Source organism: Nyctereutes procyonoides, unplaced genomic scaffold (genome assembly GCF_905146905.1).
Source record: "Nyctereutes procyonoides isolate TBG_1078 unplaced genomic scaffold, NYPRO_anot_genome, whole genome shotgun sequence".
NCBI classification, from domain to species: domain Eukaryota; kingdom Metazoa; phylum Chordata; class Mammalia; order Carnivora; family Canidae; genus Nyctereutes; species Nyctereutes procyonoides.
This window is the reverse complement of record NW_026575141.1, coordinates 6418965-6437472: the sequence shown is the minus strand read 5'-3', so window position 1 is coordinate 6437472 and position 18508 is coordinate 6418965. Positions and strand designations below refer to the sequence as shown.

At 38.8% G+C, this 18508-nt stretch overlaps 1 protein-coding gene across 3 annotated transcripts in view; it reads right to left on the bottom strand.

Moving 5' to 3' along the window:
* The window catches only part of ZNF800 (zinc finger protein 800), a 48756-nt gene extending 39623 nt beyond the window's left edge, over positions 1 to 9133 (bottom strand). For 2 of the 3 annotated variants that reach the window (XM_055307316.1, XM_055307318.1), the window contains exons 1-3: positions 8440 to 9133; positions 7846 to 7964; positions 2423 to 2518 (exon numbers count right to left, since the gene is read on the bottom strand). In XM_055307316.1, coding sequence (XP_055163291.1) covers positions 2423 to 2518; positions 7846 to 7906 — 157 coding nt within the window. In that variant the 5' untranslated portion in view covers positions 7907 to 7964; positions 8440 to 9133. Of the gene's footprint in view, positions 1 to 2422; positions 2519 to 7845; positions 7965 to 8080; positions 8160 to 8439 lie in introns of those variants that run through there. The other variant, XM_055307317.1, reaches the window with a different exon arrangement.
* Positions 9134 to 18508: the final 9375 nt, after the last annotated feature.

Genomic DNA, 18508 nt, shown 5'->3' with positions numbered 1-18508 from the left:
TAGTTCTTTAAAAGCAACGTGTGTGACCCAGCTATAATGGATAGAGCCTAGAGAGAAATGAGTGGCTGAAGACGTGGTTGGGAGTAGAATGGGACCACGAGGAACTCAGGGATTGAGAATGGATCTTCATTCCCAAGTGGCCCAAACTTCCATGCTATTCTCCCAGTTTCAAGTCAGCCAGGGCTCGGCTACTTCAGTGCTAAAGAGCTACACCTTAGCAAACTTTAGATTATACAGATACACAGGAGATTATGATCATGAGGAAATTAAAATTGCTTACTTCTGAAACGCATTAACAAAGTAAATGAATTCTTTTTTCTAAGTCCAAAATTAGTTTCTTTATACTGTTAAGCATATTTCTACATCACTTCTAATTTAAATTACTGGGTACTTATAATCAAATTTATAGTATTTTCAGAATTTGCCCAAATAAAACAGAACTCAGAAGGCCAATTTGCTGGGACATTTAAAAGAGAACATTTCACTCATTTCACAGACCCTTTTCTTTAGTTTAAATTGTAAAAAAATAGCAAATACAGAAAACAGACATGACCACAGTGCAAAAGGAAAATAATTAATTTCATTTCTAAATATTCACTTCTAAACACAAATTTTGAGAACAGGATCTTCTCAAAAGATATATTTTCTAACACAAAGCATTTATGAATGAACCAATTCTAACTTCTTAATCAAAAAACACAATAATAAATTATAGTAGCATAAAATAATCTTATTAATTCTAAATTTTGGATTTTAAAAAAGAAACCTATATGGGTACCTGGGTGGCTTAATCAGTTAAGTGTCTGACTCTTTCAGCTCAGGTCACGATCTCAGGATTGTGAGATCGAGCCCCACATCCGCCTTCATGCTGGGTGTGGAGCCTGTTTAAGATTCTCTCTTTCCCTCCCTCTGCCCCACTGGCCCCCCTCTCCCTCACTAAAAAAAAAAAGAGAGAAAGAAAGAAGAAAAGAAACCTAGAGCAAAGAACACAACTAAATGTGAAAAGCTATTACCTTCATTTCCATGAGAAAGAAAAAGAATTATATCTCTACTAAAAGTAGCTAAAAGAAACTTTCACTATGACCAGAAACTAACCATTCTTTTGTTATGCCAGAAATATATTATAAATACTTCCCCTAATAAGTAAAATTTTAATTATATTTACCATAGGAAAATCTGACTAATCAGTTACTTCTGTTAATGAAGGGCAACTACAAAAGTAAAAGAACAACAACAAAAAAAAGTAAAAAGAACAAGAAACACCCAAATAGGCTGCACCTCCATTCAACATGAGCAAGGCTTGGATATACACTGGATACCTACTTAAACATATACATATAAAAGCAATGCCATGAGGACTATAGATTAAAAAATAGAAGAAATAGATTTGAGTCAGAAATTTAAAAATTTTTATTTTTGATTAAGGAGTAATCTATTTCTTAGATCCTAAAATAAAGCAAATATATACTATTTCTCTTTACAATGACTTAAAAACAAGCACCTCAAAGCATTTATCAATACAAAACAAGTGGTTATATATAAATTATCTTTCCCTCTAAATCTCAGAAATTTTTCATTAAAATAGTGAGTGTTAGAATAAAAGATACTCCAATCCTTTAAATTTCCATCACTTAGTTATCCCATCATTATGTGTATTTGCTTATTTATATCTAATCAATAGTTTGTAATGTCAGTGAAGCCAAATCAACAAAAGGTGAAGTGGATCATAAGAATCACAAAAACCTAAAATCTCACTGATAACACAGGAGTTCTAACAGTTCTCAGTCATGTATATGCAGTAAGCAACACCTACTTTAAAGCACTGGATTGCAACTGCACAAATCCATTTATTATATATGTAATTATTATAATAATCTAATATAGAAAGAAAAGCTAAACAAATGTATCCAAAGAGACCAGAGCTGGAGTAAGTATTTTTCCTGTCTTGTGCTCTATCAGAGATGTTGAAACTCCAGGGTTAGGCAGGAGAAAGAAGGTGAGTCACATAAACAGAGATGATAAAGTAATTAATCTAGAACAATCTCAGACTTTCTGAATAAATAATCTACCCTGCCAATACTTATAAAGACCCAGTATAATTTACGACTGCCCTTTGAGGATTTACAAAGAATATGCCAAAAAATAACAATAAATTGTTAAGAAAAGGCACATTACCAATAAAATACCATATATATTTCTTTAAACCATACTAAGCTTATCTCTGTATTAATATATAAAATATAGTACTAAAAAAAGAATCTAGATCAAGTCAATATTTATTCATCTACTTTCTTAAAATATGACAATTAAAAGTATTCTATAAAACCAAAGTATACATTTTTAAATTTTCAAAAAATTAAGGATTGCTAGGTAGTTTCTAACTACTAAGTGAAGATTGAAAAATATCCTAAAACATTCATACCTGATCGAAAGCACTCAATTATTTGTTGAATACCAGATTTGGATGTCTGTAGTGGTTGCTGTAACAAAGGAGCATCTCCAGGTTCCAGGATATAAACTACATGGAAGACAAACACCCACCCCAATCCCCACAAAAAAAGGGTTATTTAAATCATTTACTATTGAAGTAAAACAACGGTTTGCTACAATCATGTTAATGATAATCACACTTGTTTGTATATACTTCACCATCATCTTTGTAAGGCAAAATGAAATAATAGAGAAAAAATAACTAAAACTATTCTCAATTCAAGGCTAAATGAAAGCTACTTAAGGCTTCAAATGCAAAGATTTACTATTTTGGTATTATTTACTACATATTCAACATGTTTGCCTTTTTATTCCCCTTGAAGAGGAACCACTGTATTTAATCAAAATTACAGGACAATGAGGACAATGATGGCCTAGTCACATCTCATAAACCATTCCAGAACCCTGTAGACCATCTAGTACAGCTCTCGAGGCAATTATGAGAGCAAAACTCAAAAACCACTGTCTAAGGAAAGAACTAATGAAGTGCATGATGACAGATATTCAAGAATGTTCATTGCACCACTCTGCAGCACTGTAAATAATTGAGAAAAAAATTCAAAAAACTTTAAAATCTCTCAATAGGAACCAGACTAAATAAACTACGAAATATCCCTACAACAGAATCCTTCATGGCTGTTAGAAAGCATGAGCTAGATCTACATGTATCAACAACAGAGGATGTCACTAATGGATTAAGCAACAAAAACAAGTTATAGAATATGATCTCACATTAATATGTATTTCAATATACACAGAAAGAAATTTAACGTTTATGTGTATGTATGTACAGACATTAATATACACAGAAGTAGTCTGGTAGATACCGACAAAACAAGGGTTCCGTCAGGGTGGACTTTATAGGAATGATTTTCACTTTCTCCCTCATACTTCACTAGTACTTCAGAACCTGGGCTTTTACAAGTGTGCATGTTAAAAAAAATTATAGTAAGTAAAAATAATATTTCCACTTTAAAAATAAAAATTTTCATTTTCATATACGAGCTCTGCTTTCCAAAGTTCTTAGATGCACAGTATAATTATATAATAAATTAGATAATGATGCTATGAAACAAAGTAACTGAAAAGGAAAACTGAGTTTTTCCATCAGATACCAAATAAAGAAATGATTATAGTAGAGAAAAACCAACCACTTTAATTAGCTTTTTTTAAATATAATGTTCTATGCTCAACTATTACCATCTTAATCCAGGATCATCCACTCTGTGGGAAAATAAAAAGGATGATTTCAATAATGCATGCTGCTACTGATTCAGGGCCTGATCTTGGACAGCATTTAGCTTTCTGCTAAGAAGGCTAATGCCTCCTGCTATGTATATAGACACAGCCTTAGATTCCCGGTTAAGGCTTTAAGTCTTGTGCTCAGTGCACACAAATGGGAGGAACAATGTCTCAGAACCAAATCATTTGGGATCCCTGGGTGGCTCAGCGGTTTAGCACCTGCCTTCAGCCCAGGGTGTGATCTGGGAGTCCCGGGATCAAGTCCTGCATCAGGCTCCCTGCATGGAGCCTGCTTCTCCCTCTGCCCCTCTCTCTCTCTGTCTCTCATGAATAAATAAAATCTTAAAAAAAAAAAAAAAGAAGAAGAACCAAATCATTTTATTAAGCACAACTTTTCCATAATTTTAAGAGATACTTTAGGGGTATTTTAAATGAATTAAGAACATGCACACACCCACAACTCATTTTGAGAACATCTGACATTGGCACTTCCTGTACAGTGATTAAAAATATGAAAACTCCAGACCTGGACTTACTACACTGAAATCTTTTTCTGACATTTATTAGATACAACTAAGGCAAATTAAACTCTCTGAACTTTTTCTCATCTCTAAAATGGGGATAATAAAAGTACCTAAATCACAGGGTTGTATGAGGATTAAATGAGCTAATGCAAGAAACTAGTTAAAACAGAGCCTGGGATATAGTAAGTGTTCAATAAATGTTCTATCACCACCACTACCACCACCATCATTATCAGGTACAAATCAATTGCCTTCTGACACCCAAAACTGAAAAACAGTTTCCAAAATCTAAGTAAGAGAAGTAGAATTCAGTCCTTTAAAGATGCAATAGCAGAAGTTTGTAAACAGACTGATTGATGATAACATTTATTTGGGTTAGATGGATCTCTTTTCACTATTTGTATGAAACTGACAACTGTTTATAAAAAATAATAATAAAAAAGAGGGCAGAAACTGAACAATTGTAAAGAATAAAAAGCAGCAAAGTTTGGCTGTATACGTGGCAAGAATTCTAGATAGGGAAAATTAAAAAAACAACAACACAGTAATGAACAAGGGAGGGATATGGAGAGAAAATGGAAACTTGTCCCTAGAGTCTCCTTTCCTCGTTTAAAAACGCTCCAGAAAAACTTTCTATAACACACCAGCTTCCATTTCCACATGATTCAAAGCTAGAGCAAAATTTTGTTACCTAATCACCTTCAGAAAACTGCTACTGTGAGACACATCAACATCCTAAGACACCATTCAAAATAATCCAAGGGCTAGCTTAGTCATCCGTGGACATGTCCACTCAGTATACAGATCTGTGTAGCTTTCATTGTAAAAAAAAAAAAAAAAAAAAAAAAAAAAAAAAAATACCATCCTTCATTTGAAAACATTCAACACTAAAAAAACTTTATATATTATTTTATCAAAGTTTCCTGTCATATACTCTATCATCCCTTCCAAGATCAGCTTACATGACCATTAGGAAAAAAGCCATCATCTCTCTCCAATCAAAACACCCAAACCCTCAGAAGTTAACATCTGTCTTTACAACCTTCCAAGAACATACTTCCCAGAATCAGATACCTACTTTTGTAACAGTCTCTCTACCTTAAAACAAGCCCCTTACAGTAACTTTCTGCTTATGATGTCTGGGATTTACTTACAAATAATAGAGAGCAGGGAAGAAGTTGGGAGGCTGGAGAAGGGAACAGTGGAGAAAGGAGAACAGAGATGAAAAGAGATTGTCGATGTATTGATGTGTTGAGTTGTGTGATGCTTACAACAGGTTCCCTACACAATTCTATCTACTTTTGAATGTTTCAAAATTTCTGTAAACAACATTCTTAAAACACAACTCAGAAAATACTGTACATACACTCACAGGCTTATACCACCACCCTTCACTACAAATTGACCTACCCTATGAAGGCCTCCTCAGGAACACAATGCTCTCATCCAGGGACCCGCCCACTATTCATAATTCAAAAGAGGATAGACCTCTGATGATTGCCCATTAAAAGAAATTCTCAAACATCATGTCATCTTCTTCCCTCCATCTGAAGGCATCCTCTTTTAAAAACTATCATAATATCTTCCTCCTAGTACTGGAAATATCTTCCCACACAGCACTTACCTTCCTCTGAAATAATGACAATTAACTATCCTAGAAGCTAACAAACTTCTAGCTTTCCACCAAACTAATCTTCAGAAAGTGTTTAATTCTTGCTAAGAAAGGAAAGAGAAACAAACTACTTTTGACCTGGTAGCCTGAAAAATAAACTATATTGAATTTCAAGTTTCTGATAAAAAAAAAAGTTTCATTTTTAAAATTAATGGAACTTCTATGACTTCTTGTTAACGAGGGAGAAAAAAGCAAAGAAGTTCTAATATTAAAACATTCAACTCTGAAAAACATCTTTAAAAAGACATTAACGTCTCCAGGAAACTTCATCAGAATACACTAAACAAGGCCTAATCATAAATGATCTTATTTATTTACTTGTCTATATCTATTTCTTCCCAGTCAAAAGTTCTGAGGGAATAACTTTATCTGTTTTGCTCACCACTTACATATCCACTGCCTTCGACAGTGCCTAGCACCTAACAGGTGCTCAATAACAATTTGTAAAAGAAATAAATACATGAACACATAAACTTCTTCCTAAATAAGAAGTTTTAGTAAAATGATTTCATTAAGTAATGCAACTTAAAAAAGTTGCAATGTTCTAAAAAAAAAAAAAAAACTGGAAGAGTAGGTCAGTGGAACACAAGTATAAAAGGCATTGGTTTTCTACTTCAAAAGTAGCAAACTCCATTCAATATTTTGTAATATATAAATGACACACAAAATACACAAAAATATGCAGTATGAAGGGGTGCTGAAAATTAGATAGGTCAGGAGCAGTCGAACAGAAACTGGATCCCATCCTGGGACTATTTTATTAGCAGAGATAAGTTATTACTGACTTCCAATAAATCAGTGGGGGGATAAGGCCATAGTACAAATTTTATTCTCATGAGTACCAAAGTTTTCTGAAAATGGGAGTTCTTCCTCTTTACCACTGCCATTTTTTCCCATTAGTCAGAAAAGTTCTCTAGTTGAACTCTACTGTGACAGAACTAAGTACATTAAAGCAGTTAAAATACTCCAACAACAACAACAAAAAAAGCAAAGTCATAAAGAGTCCTAACAACTTTTAGGTCAAAAATAAAAATAAACACCTGCCTTTAACCTAAAATGGAATAGCCTTTGCGTGGCTACATATGAATTGGATGATTCCCTTTTTAAGTTTTACCTCTAAATGCTTGTGACTCAACACATCAAACTTCTGATAACTAGAAAAACTCATTAGTTTATCTAATTTATCAAATTTGATATCGCATTTATCAAATTAAAGTTTCCTAATATTCTTGAGACTCGAGAAAACTTTTCCATTCATAAATCCAACTGAAAACAGTTCCACTGAATAAACTCTCCTAAAAATACTTATGTATTCTGCGTAAAAACCAGATTTTTTATTTTGCTATATTAATACAGTATGTACCGTCCAAGAACATTTTTAAAGGCTTCGGTTAGCAAGACCCATTCTTCTGACAAGCTGAGTTTAACAAACTTTTTTTTAGCCCAAACTAAACTCTTTTTTAGGCTTTAACCTCTATTCCCTGATAAAAATGCCTAAGAAACTTTTAACTCTTAAAAGTTTAAATGAATCCACTTTCACGAAGACATGCTTTCTTTCATGTTTTCTACCACCTATTTCCTCTTCTGTCTTCAGTTTTAAATATTCAAAGGACATGAGGGTATACTGCTAACTGCAGGCTGCCCGGAAAGAAGGAAAAGGGACTGAGTGATTGGTCTTGTGGAAAAGATTTAAGGTGACACTTGCAGGACTTCTTTTAAGGGATCAAGAAGGGGAGACCTCTTGTTTGTACAAGCTTTTAGCTTCATAACTAGTTTTATGCTGGGGAAAATTATAGCCTGCTTACTTAGAAACGACTTCTTGGGCAGGAGAAAAATAAAACTGGAAGGAAACACAAAGCAGAGTGGCTTTGACGGGAGGGCAAAGTAAGTGGAGAAGAAAGGAGCACATACACATACCTGGTTCACAGCATCCGTGATGATGGTGGTCAGTCTGGCAGTATTTATCCCTTAAAGGCATTTTCAGTGGGCGAGACCTACTTTCCTTTCACTGTAAGAAGCTCTTCATTGCGGCTTGGCTGTTGAAAGAAGTACAAATCCGTCACTCACCCTGAACTTCCTGGGGGGGTTCTGGCTAGGTTTTCCAGATACGTTCTCTCCACCCGCCCGCCGTTTTCCCTCCGCGGACCCGTACCTTCCTCTAGAACTGAAAACAGGAAAACGCACGAAGGCTTCCCCAGCCCAGACTCCCGCACAGGTTCACCGCCCTACCCGGAAACGCAGCCTGCGGCGCGCAGCGCAAGGCGAGGGCCTGGCCGGCTGCGCGGGCGGCAGCGGCCTCGCCGGCCCCGGCGGGCGCGCGCGGAGACGGAGGCGCGGAGCGCGGCGGGCACGGCCGGCGCCGGGGCCCGCGGGGCGGCGGGCGTGGCGACAGGGGCGGTAGAGGTGCGGCTCCCGCCGGCGGCCGACCCACGCCGTGCCCTCCCGCCACGCACGTGCGTTGGGGTCTCCCCGGCGGACCCCCGTCCCCATAACCAAGTGCGCCCAACTTACCTAACTCCTAGGGCGGGCCGGCGGGTAGGCGGAAGGAAGGCAGGCAGGCGGGCAGGCAGGCAGGCCGGGCAGCCGCGGGCACAGCCTGGCGTGGGAGGCGGCTTCGGGCCCCACCTGGCGCAGCCTCGGCGGACCACGCGAAGGGGAGCGGGGTTCGAGCCCGACGCGCTCCCAAAGAGTCCCCGCCGGCGCTGACGCGGAAGCGCCACAGCTCACCACGTCCCTCCGCGGCCCGAGGCGACGGCGACGGCGGCGGCGGCTCACGGCGTCCCTCCGCGCTGTGGAGCTGGGCGGGCGGGCGGCGCGCGGGCGCAGGCAGTTGACAGGAGGAACCGCCCCGCAGAAGCCGCCGCCGCCACCGAAGGAGCTGGAACCGGAGCCGGCAAGACCTGGGCGCCCCTCGCCGGGGCAACGGCTGCCGCCGGAGCCCGGCTCCCCCAGCGCCGCTCCACCTGCAACGGTCCCTCAGGCTTTTGGAGAGGGGCGGGGAAGAATGGGGCTTCCCCCCCACCTTGGGCCTTTTTTGGTAGTAGTTGTCGTTTCAGGAAACTTTATTAAGTCAGTCTCTCTCTTTCTCTGTCTCCCCCTCCCCGAAGAGCCTGAGCTACCGCCGCGGAGCGGGTAGGAAGGGGAAGCAGAGACTCTCCCGCAGCGACAGGGAGCGACTGACTGACCCCGGACGGAGATGGGGCGAGGGCAGGAAGTGACAAGCTCTCGGAGTGGGTGGGGGGGAGTGTGGCCGGCACGCCCGGGAGCGCCGCGCGCATGCGCCCGCCCGGGCACCCGGGCCTGTGGCGAGGCGCGGCGAGGCGAGGCGCGGCGCGGCGCGGCGCGGCGCGGCGACGCGCGGCGGCCGGGCCGGGGGAGGGAGGGAGCCTCGGGCGGGGTCTCTCGGGCCGGCCGCTCGTTCGCGCGTCCTCCCGCGGGCCGACGGGGCGCCGAAGCCCTCGACTGTTCTTGCCCGGGAGACGGGCTCATCGGCAACCAAACTGTTGCTTTCTCCTTCCATTGGAACCGAAACTGGGAGGGTTGGAAAAGGCTTGACGACCGGGTGAGCCGTAAGTAGTGGTGATTCCGAATCGGTGGTCGGCACACTTAGGGTAAAAGTCGATTGGGGAGGTTTCGTGGCTGTTTTGACCCAACAATTTTCGAAGTGTGCCTCTCAGCACTTTGGGGTTTTCAGCAAGTTCTTGGGAGAAAACTATCTGGTGGTGGAGGATCGGGATTGATTGCTGCGGAGCTCGCCTTCTGGAACTGGAGGCGGAGGCGAAGGAGGTGGGTCACGTGGCCCGGACTTTCCCTCCTCTTCGGCGCCCGCGTCCCGCTTGGAAAATCCCCCGAAGATCGCGGCCGTCTGTCAAATTCCGCAAACCCGTGGGGCCGCCTCTTGGGGCAGGAGAGCCGCCGCAACTCCCAGAACGGAATTCTTGTTCTACAAGCAAAGACGTGTCCACCGTCAGGAAATGTTAGGGGAGAGAAAGCCGATCCGCTCAGTTTTCTCTTCTCGGGCTGTAAGATCCACTGGAAACCTCCTCAGTTGTGTAGCTTGAACTGTCAAGTTTGCCGGGTCCTGAAAGAGCAGTTTACTAGTAGCTTGGTGTGTATTTTGGAGGAGCAAACGAGTGGCTGAAATCTGTTTTAAAAATTCATAGGGGGGATCCCTGGGTGGCGCCGCGGTTTGGCGCCTGCCTTTGGCCCGGGGCGCGATCCTGGAGACCCGGGATGGAACCCCATGTCGGGCTCCCGGTGCATGGAGCGTGCTTCTCCCTCTGCCTATGTCTCTGCCTCTCTCTCTCTCTCTCTCTCTCTCTCTCTCTCTCTATCTCTCTCTGTGACTATCATAAGTAAATTTAAAAAAATTAAAAAATTCATAGGGGGGATCCCTGGGTGGCGCAGTGGTTTAGCGCCTGCCTTTGGCCCAGGGCGCGATCCTGGAGCCCCGGGATCGAATCCCACGTCGGGCTCCCGGTGCATGGAGCCTGCTTCTCCCTCTGCCTGTGTCTCTGCCTCTCTCTCTCTCTGTGACTATCATAAGTAAATAAAAAAAATTTTAAAAAATTCATAGGGGGGATCCCTGGGTGGCGCACCGTTTTTGCGCCTGCCTTTGGCCCGGGCCGTGATCCTGGAGCCCCGGGATCGAATCCCACGTCGGGCTCCTGGTGCATGGAGCCTGCTTCTCCCTCTGCCTGTGCCTCCGCCTCTCTGTGTGTGTGTGTGACTATCATAAATAAATAAAAATTTAAAAATAATAAAAATTCATAGGGAAGTTTGTGGTAGGTCCTGTAATTAATAAACTGATAATTGATCAAAAAAATACTGAACGGAGCATCTGCATATGGGTTGTAGCAGCTTGATTATAGGGATAACAGGAAAAGGAAGAGTGATCCAAGTGACCCACTTTTTAAAGGGAATTCCAGGTACTGAACGTTCTACACACCAGTCATGTACTGGTATGTTGGATCCTTATTTTTCTGTCCCATTGTCAAGAGGCATCACACAACATCAAACTAAGATGCAGTGCCACAATAAATTAATTAATTTAATTTAATGCCACAACTTATATTAAGGTAAAAGAACTATGATATGTGCACATTATGGTGTTTATCATGCAGCCAATAAAAATTGTGTAATATTGTATGCAGTATGCTAGAGCATATCGAAAGAATTTGAATGTGTCACCTTAACAGTGGAACAGGTAATTTTTATTTAACATTGGAGATGTTTGGTAAAAGTTTGAGGTGAAATATTTTCTTCCATTTTCAGAGGACCCTTTCCTACTTTTATAAGCACATTTAGCACGGGTTTAAAAATGAATGTGCAATTCTAAGTTTCCATAGACCTGAAAAGGCATTGCTTCAGATATGTGAATTATAATTGTTTGCTGGCTACATAGGAGGAATAAATAGTTCGCTTCCTGAGTAAATGCAGCAGTCTTTATATTTCAGAGTGGCTGATACTAGAGGTACTAGCAATTGCTTGCTAATGGAAAATATTTTAAACAATTTTTAAGAAAATAGAATTATAGACAAGATTGGAATGTCTTTGTGGGTAAAACATACTGAATACTAAATCATAAAATTTTAAAGATAAAAAAAACATGGAAATTAATGTTACTTTATAAATGAAAAAAAAAAAACTGAAACCCAGGGAGGTTAGTTGATTTGCTGAAGGTCACGAAGTAACAACTGGGTCAGATACCTAGATCAATCCTTTATATAACAATACTAGTATTGTTACATGGATTGAGTAATATGTGTTAAGCTCAAGAATAACTCATTTAATCCTATCAGCAATTCAATTCTTTCATTCTACAGGTAGAGAAACGAAGGCAAAAATAGGTTAGATAACTCAAGATTACCTGATACAGCTGATAGGCAACTGAGCCAGCATTTGAAACCACGCAGTACAGCTCTGAAACTCAGGACATTATTCTATACTGCCTAAACTATGTCACCTACATTATACCATAGCAATTTTGGATCACACTATATGTGAAAGAAAGATCCTGTCACTTGTGAAAGGTATTAAAAAGCTATGTACAAGTTTATGAAGTGGAAATGGAGTTGCTAAATCTTAAGAGTTTAATTGAAATTTGACAGGACACCAGAGCTTAGACTTTGGACATCATCTGGAATTACCATCCTACTCCTAAAAACACCATGCACAAATCACCCCAGAAAAATGATGTCTTCTCTTCATTGTTCACTGCTGCAACCTAGGTGACACATTATTACAGCTTTAAGGAACTTTTTGATCCTTAAATCTGGAATTATGTCCTAATGACTGACCTAAAACCAATGGTTTAAAATTATTCTCTCATCTTCAAGGCAGGAAAATTTGACCATAAATATACACACACCTGTACACATTACTACTGCATAAGAGACCACCTGATGCTTTAAAACCATTTTATGTACTCTCAATTCTATAGATCAGTGATTTAGACTGGCCTTGTCTGCAATCATGCATATAGTTATTTGGCATCTTAACTGGGCATCTTCATGACTGGTTGTTAGTGTTGACTATTGGCTAGTTCTATCTCCTAGCCTTTCTTCCTCAGGATTAGCCTGGGCTTCATATCTAGGCAGCATGCCAGACAGGTACAAACAGGAAGCTGTAAGACCTCTTGAAGCACAAGTTACATGACATCACTTCTACCACATACATTGTTAGTCAAAGTAGGTCAAAAGGCCAGCACAGATTCAGGAATTAGGAAAACAGATTCCCCTCCCGGATGAGAAGAACAAAGTCCTGTTTCAAAGGGACATGCATAATAGGAATGGGAAGAATTATTTTGATGATCTTTCACAATAGATATTTCAAAAATGATACTAAAGCTGCTGAAATTTTTTTTAATGCTGTATGATTCCTTTAAAAACAGCAAAACGAGCCACTAATCAAACCTATTCTTTGACTAATTGGGCCAAATTGGTGGCTTTGTGTAGATAAATTTTGAGGATTCCTTAACTTTTCTAAGTGGATTTCTTTTTCTCATCATTTTGTTGCTTTTCTAAACAGATCTCCCACTAAAACACAGTATAAAAACCTAACACGAAGTAGAAGTAATTATGGTTCCTATAGAACCTTTACTCTGGTCCAAATTTTGCTAACTTTGATAATGATGTGACATTTTAAATTCATAATTATGTACAAAATCAAATTATGGGCCAAAATAGAGACTGAGAGTTTAGAAAGAGTCATGGAAAAATTTATTTAGAGGGACAAATATTAAACTGTTGATGTATTATCAACTATGTAGAATTTAACACTTAAGGTTTGTGGAAGTAACATAATATGAAAAAAAAGATAATGCTTACCCTAAGGTGTTTATTTTAAGGAGAGAAAGGAGTAGGTTGTACCTGAGTTGCTGCCCTGGAGATAAGTTGCCTACGAGGAAACCCCTGACATGGACTTGTATCTTTCATTCCTGGTGCTAAGGCACACATAGGTCTTGCTGGCCAGATGACACAATGCATACACCATGCTGCCATGAGGGCACCAAACCATCCTTGACAAATCTTTCATTTAAATGTATTTCAGCTAGCATGTAAGTGAATTTCATTTTTTTAAAAATGCTTTTTGCTATAATGCAGTTTGTTTATAAGTATTATAATCTAATAACAGCTAATGATAATTTTGTCATTTTTTTAACTCTGTGCTAAGTGCCTTCTAGTTTTTCACTGAAACCTTTTTTTTACAAAGATCCTGGGTTAGATATTATCCCATTTTACATAAAGAGAAACAGTGTCTGAGCCAAGATTTAAATATAGGTCTGTCTGAGTCCAGGTCCTGTGCCTCAAGTTACATATATTCTAATTATTACTAAAATGTTATCTCTAGGTCAGACCTGTCCCTAGAGCCTCTAAACTCTTAACTACCCATGAGACAAACCAAGCATTTCCCCAAGCATCTCAAAATTAGCAGGACCAAAACTGAACTTCTTACCAAACTGTTCTTCAAATTTTAATCAACAGTGATTAAAATTTAGCTATCCATTTAGCTCTCAACACAGAAGCTGTGGAGTCATGGAGAAGAGCATTCGCACAGATGCAAAGTAATGGAAGTTACCTGTATATGCAGGTTTCTCATCTCACTTATCCCCAACGTCTACCCTAGCACCATAAACAATTGGTTATACCTCAGAAAGTTTGAGATAGTTTCCACTCCGCATATGCACCATCAATCCTCTAGTCTAAAACCTCATCTTTGAATTATTGCCATAACTACCTCTATGGTCTCCCTACCACTCATCTCTCCCTAAATTATTCCACACTATCAGCAGAATTACAGTCCAAAACTAATATTACTCCCCAACTGAAAATCCCTATTGACTGCCAATTTTTTACATGAAGAAATCAAATCTTAACAAAAAGCATAAAACCAGCATACATTTGGGAGTCGGAAAAATCTGAATGTTAGTCCTGTCTCCATCACTTAGGGGTTTTGTGTCTCTAGGGAAGTAAGAACCTCTTCTGAGCCTCAGTTTTCTCAGCTGTATGCTATTTTCAGCATAGTGAGAAATTGGTTAATGAATAAAGCACTCAACAAGATCTGGAACACAATACAGGTATATAATAAATACTCATTACATCTGGCCTTCTCACAATGTCACAACTTTATGCTCTAAGGATTTCTCACCCTTTTCAAAAATTAACAAAGCAAAAGTAAAACTGGGTGGAGAGGGAGTGTGGAACACAAGGAAATTCTAGAGAGAGGTATCAGTTATGTGGGTGTATCCATTTGTTAAAGCAACTATTAGAATAATGGAAGAGTGGTTACCCTTCCAAGAAGGAGAAGACAAGTGGAACTGAATAAAGGAATACCAACTTGGGAATTACTGGCTATTTTATAGATTTTGACCTCAGCAATCATTACATGTATATTGCTTTATAATAATTCAGTAAGCTGATAGTTGTTTTATGCACTTTATGAATGTGTATAATATTTCACAATAAAAATGTTTTTAAGGTAGCTGACCTAGGTTTTAATGCCTCTGAACTACATCTTAGAAACAGAAATTAGAAATAATTATTGAACTTTTCAAGATTTTATGCCTTTGCACATGCTACTCCTCATGCCTGGAAATATCTTTCCCCTCCATCTAGAAAACTTGTACTCATCCTTGAAGACCCACTTCGAATGTCATTTTTTATGAAACCAGTTCCCACGAACAAATAATTGCTCCAACTTCCTTTTCCTATAGTACATCATTCTGATCAAATCTCTGACTCTCCAGTCAGAATTCATCAAGAACACAGACCATCACTTATTCCTCTGTTTTGCCGTCATCTAGCACACTACTGTCACATAATGGGCAACCATTAAAAGTTACTGGATGGGCCTGAGTGACTGAATTAGCAGTAAACATAAAAATTTAGTGGGGAAAATAAGTTTTAGGAGTTTGGTTTATTTAAGCCCTTGGCCTAATGGGACACCCATTTCCAATGTAAAGAACAATCATACATACAAGCACAATTAAAAGAACTACTAGTGTATAGAGTTGGCAATGTTGTAGAATGTATTCCACAGCTGGATACTTGCAACTACTCAACATCCATCATGTAAAACCATTCATGACTTTGTGAGGGGTGGTTTTTTGTTTGGATTTTTTTTTTAATTTTGAAAAAAATCTCAAATTTCAACACACATTGCAAGTAATTTCCATACCCCCTTTAACCAGATTCGCCGATTTTTAGTATTTTGTCGTATTTTTCTCTCTCCATATACATTTTTTATTTTTGAACCATTTTAGAGTAGATTGCATACATCATGGTCCTTCATCCCTTATTACTTCAGTGTGTATTCTCTAGAAGCAAGGATATATTATTATATAACCGCAGTGCAGTTACCGAATTTAGGAAATATGACATGATAAATTTGATTTGATTTGATTAAATATGATTTGGGGCACGTGGCTGGTTCAATAGGTGGAGCATGCACTTCGATCTTGGGGTCCTGAGTTAGAGCTCTACATTGGGCATAAAGCCTACTTAAGCAAAACAAACAAAAAAACATGATTTGATAAAATACACTTGACCCTTGAAACAACACAGGTTTAAACTACATGGGTCCACTTATACATGAATTTTTTCAATAAATACAATACAGTACTATAAATATATCTTCCCTTCCTTATGATTTTCTTAACATTTTCTTTTCCCTAGCTTATTTTATTGTAAGAATACAGGATATGATACATATGAAACACAAAATGTTTTTAATTGACAGCTTATGTTATTGGTAAGGCTTCTAGTCAACATGCTATTAGTAAAGTTTTGGGGGAGTCAAGATTGTATATAGATTTTTAACTGTGGGGTGGAAGGGCCATCAGCAGCCCTAACTCCTGCATTGCTCAAGGGCCAACTGTACTTTTTTTTTTTTAAGATTTTATTTATTCGTGACAGACACAGAGAGAGAGAGAGAGGCAGAGACACAGGCAGAGGGAGAAGCAGGCTCCATGCAGGGAGCCCAACGCAGGACTCAATCCGGGGACTCCAGGATCACACCCCGGGCGGAAGGTGGCGCTAAACTCCTGGGCCACGGGAGCTGCCCTGTACTTTTATTTCATCTACAGTTTATTATTATATATATAATATACATATTATGTTATTATAACTGTGTCAGTTATCCTGATAATGCCTTGTATGGATATTTTTATTGGCTCCAATATAAAACCCAATCCAGAACCACATATTGCATTTAGTTATATCTCTTTACTTCCCTTCAACCTGGAACAGTTTTTCAGTCTTTCTTTGTCTTTCATGACAATAATGTTTTGATGAATATAGGCCAGTTGTTTTAGAGAAAGAGTCAACAGAGGTTTGTTATGATTAGATTGAGGTTTTACATTTTTCTGAATGTTCTACAACATAAGGAATGTGGTGTCTTTCTTCAGGGTATCAAAACCAGAGGCATGTGATGTCTGTTTGATGTTAATCTTCATCACTGGTTTAAGTGGTTGTTTAGTTTCTCCACTGTGTAGTTTTATTTCTGCTAGGAATAAGTAATTTGTGAAGCGATAACAATGATTTTATTATAGACACTCCTTTTAACTATTGATCTTGGTAATTCTATTTAGGTTTTACAAATTATCAAAGCAAAAGTAAAAGGATAAAAGTTAATTGAATTACATCTTTATTTCTAATCTGATCATTAGAAACTAATGATCAATTATGTAACTGGAAACTGTTTTCTTGTTTACTTTTACATGATAGGAAGTTGAAAGAAAAGTTTATAGTTATCCTGGGTGCTAATTTATTACTGGAAAATCCATTCAACCAACATTTACTGAGTACCTATTATATTCCAAACATCCTGCCAAACTGAGAACATACAGTAAGACAAGTTTTCTGACCTTTAGTCAACAAAAATTTACTTAGTGCTGTATACACCAGGTCCTAGGAAGACAACCATGAATAATTTAGGAAGTTCTTATCCTCTTGAAGTCTCTAGTCTAATTATTGAGGCATTCCCAACCTAATAATGATGACATGTAAAAGAAGTATATTATTTCATAATAATCACATAAGACAGGCAGAGAAGAGATGATTGAAAACATGCAATCATAAGGTCCCATACACAACAGCAGCTGGGGACAGCAAAAGGGAGTATTTGCCGCAAAGAGTTTTTCAACTCACTTGAATTAGAGAAGAGAACATTATAAAGGATGAATAATGTTGGTTTTCTTCCAAGTAAATATTATAATGTTTCCAAGACCTATTCCTTAAGGATAGCCAGCTAACAGATTATCTATTGTAAGGTATTAACAGGGTAATAATGCATTCTAAACTCTAAGTCATAAATGTTTTGCAATTCTATATAAACAAGTAGTCATTGAAGAGTTTTGTATTTGAAATTATATCATTAAAAAAGCATTCAGGGGGTGCTTGAGTGGCTCAGTTAAGCCTCCAACTCTTGATTTTGGCTCAGGTCATGATCTCAAGGTCCTGAGATGGAGCCCCGCATTGGGCACAGTGCTGATCATGGAGCCTGCTTAAGATTCTCTCTTCCACTACCCCTCCCTGCTCAACACTTGCTGGCTCTCTCTCTCTCTCTCAAAAAAAAAAAAAAAAAAAAAAAGACTCTTGAATTTTTCATTCATTCTCTCAACTGCTCCTCCTTATGGCCAAAGGGGTTTATTTGCAAGACTTGAGTTGATAAGGCTGCAGTTGGACTGCAGAACAGAATGAAGTTCACTTGTTTATGTAACTCTAACTTCATCAGTGTATTGATCTGAACTACTAAACCAAAATCTTCTCTTATAACAAAGTATCAGAAAAAATGTACACTTTTAGCTTATGGAAACTGAGTCAAAAGTTAAAAATCCATACATGTGCCTTCAGGTCTTAATTCCAATTGAACACATGGACTGATATATATCAAACCATACCTGCAAAAAATATTACTTTAATGAAACATTTTAAGTAAATGACTGGTTTCTGAACTTATATTTGTCCAAGAGTTTAAATAATTTCTAAAATAATTTGTACAAAATGATCACTTTTTATCTTAAATCAACATTTATTTTTCCATTCAAACTTTCTAATCTTTTCAAATGAAAATTGTATAT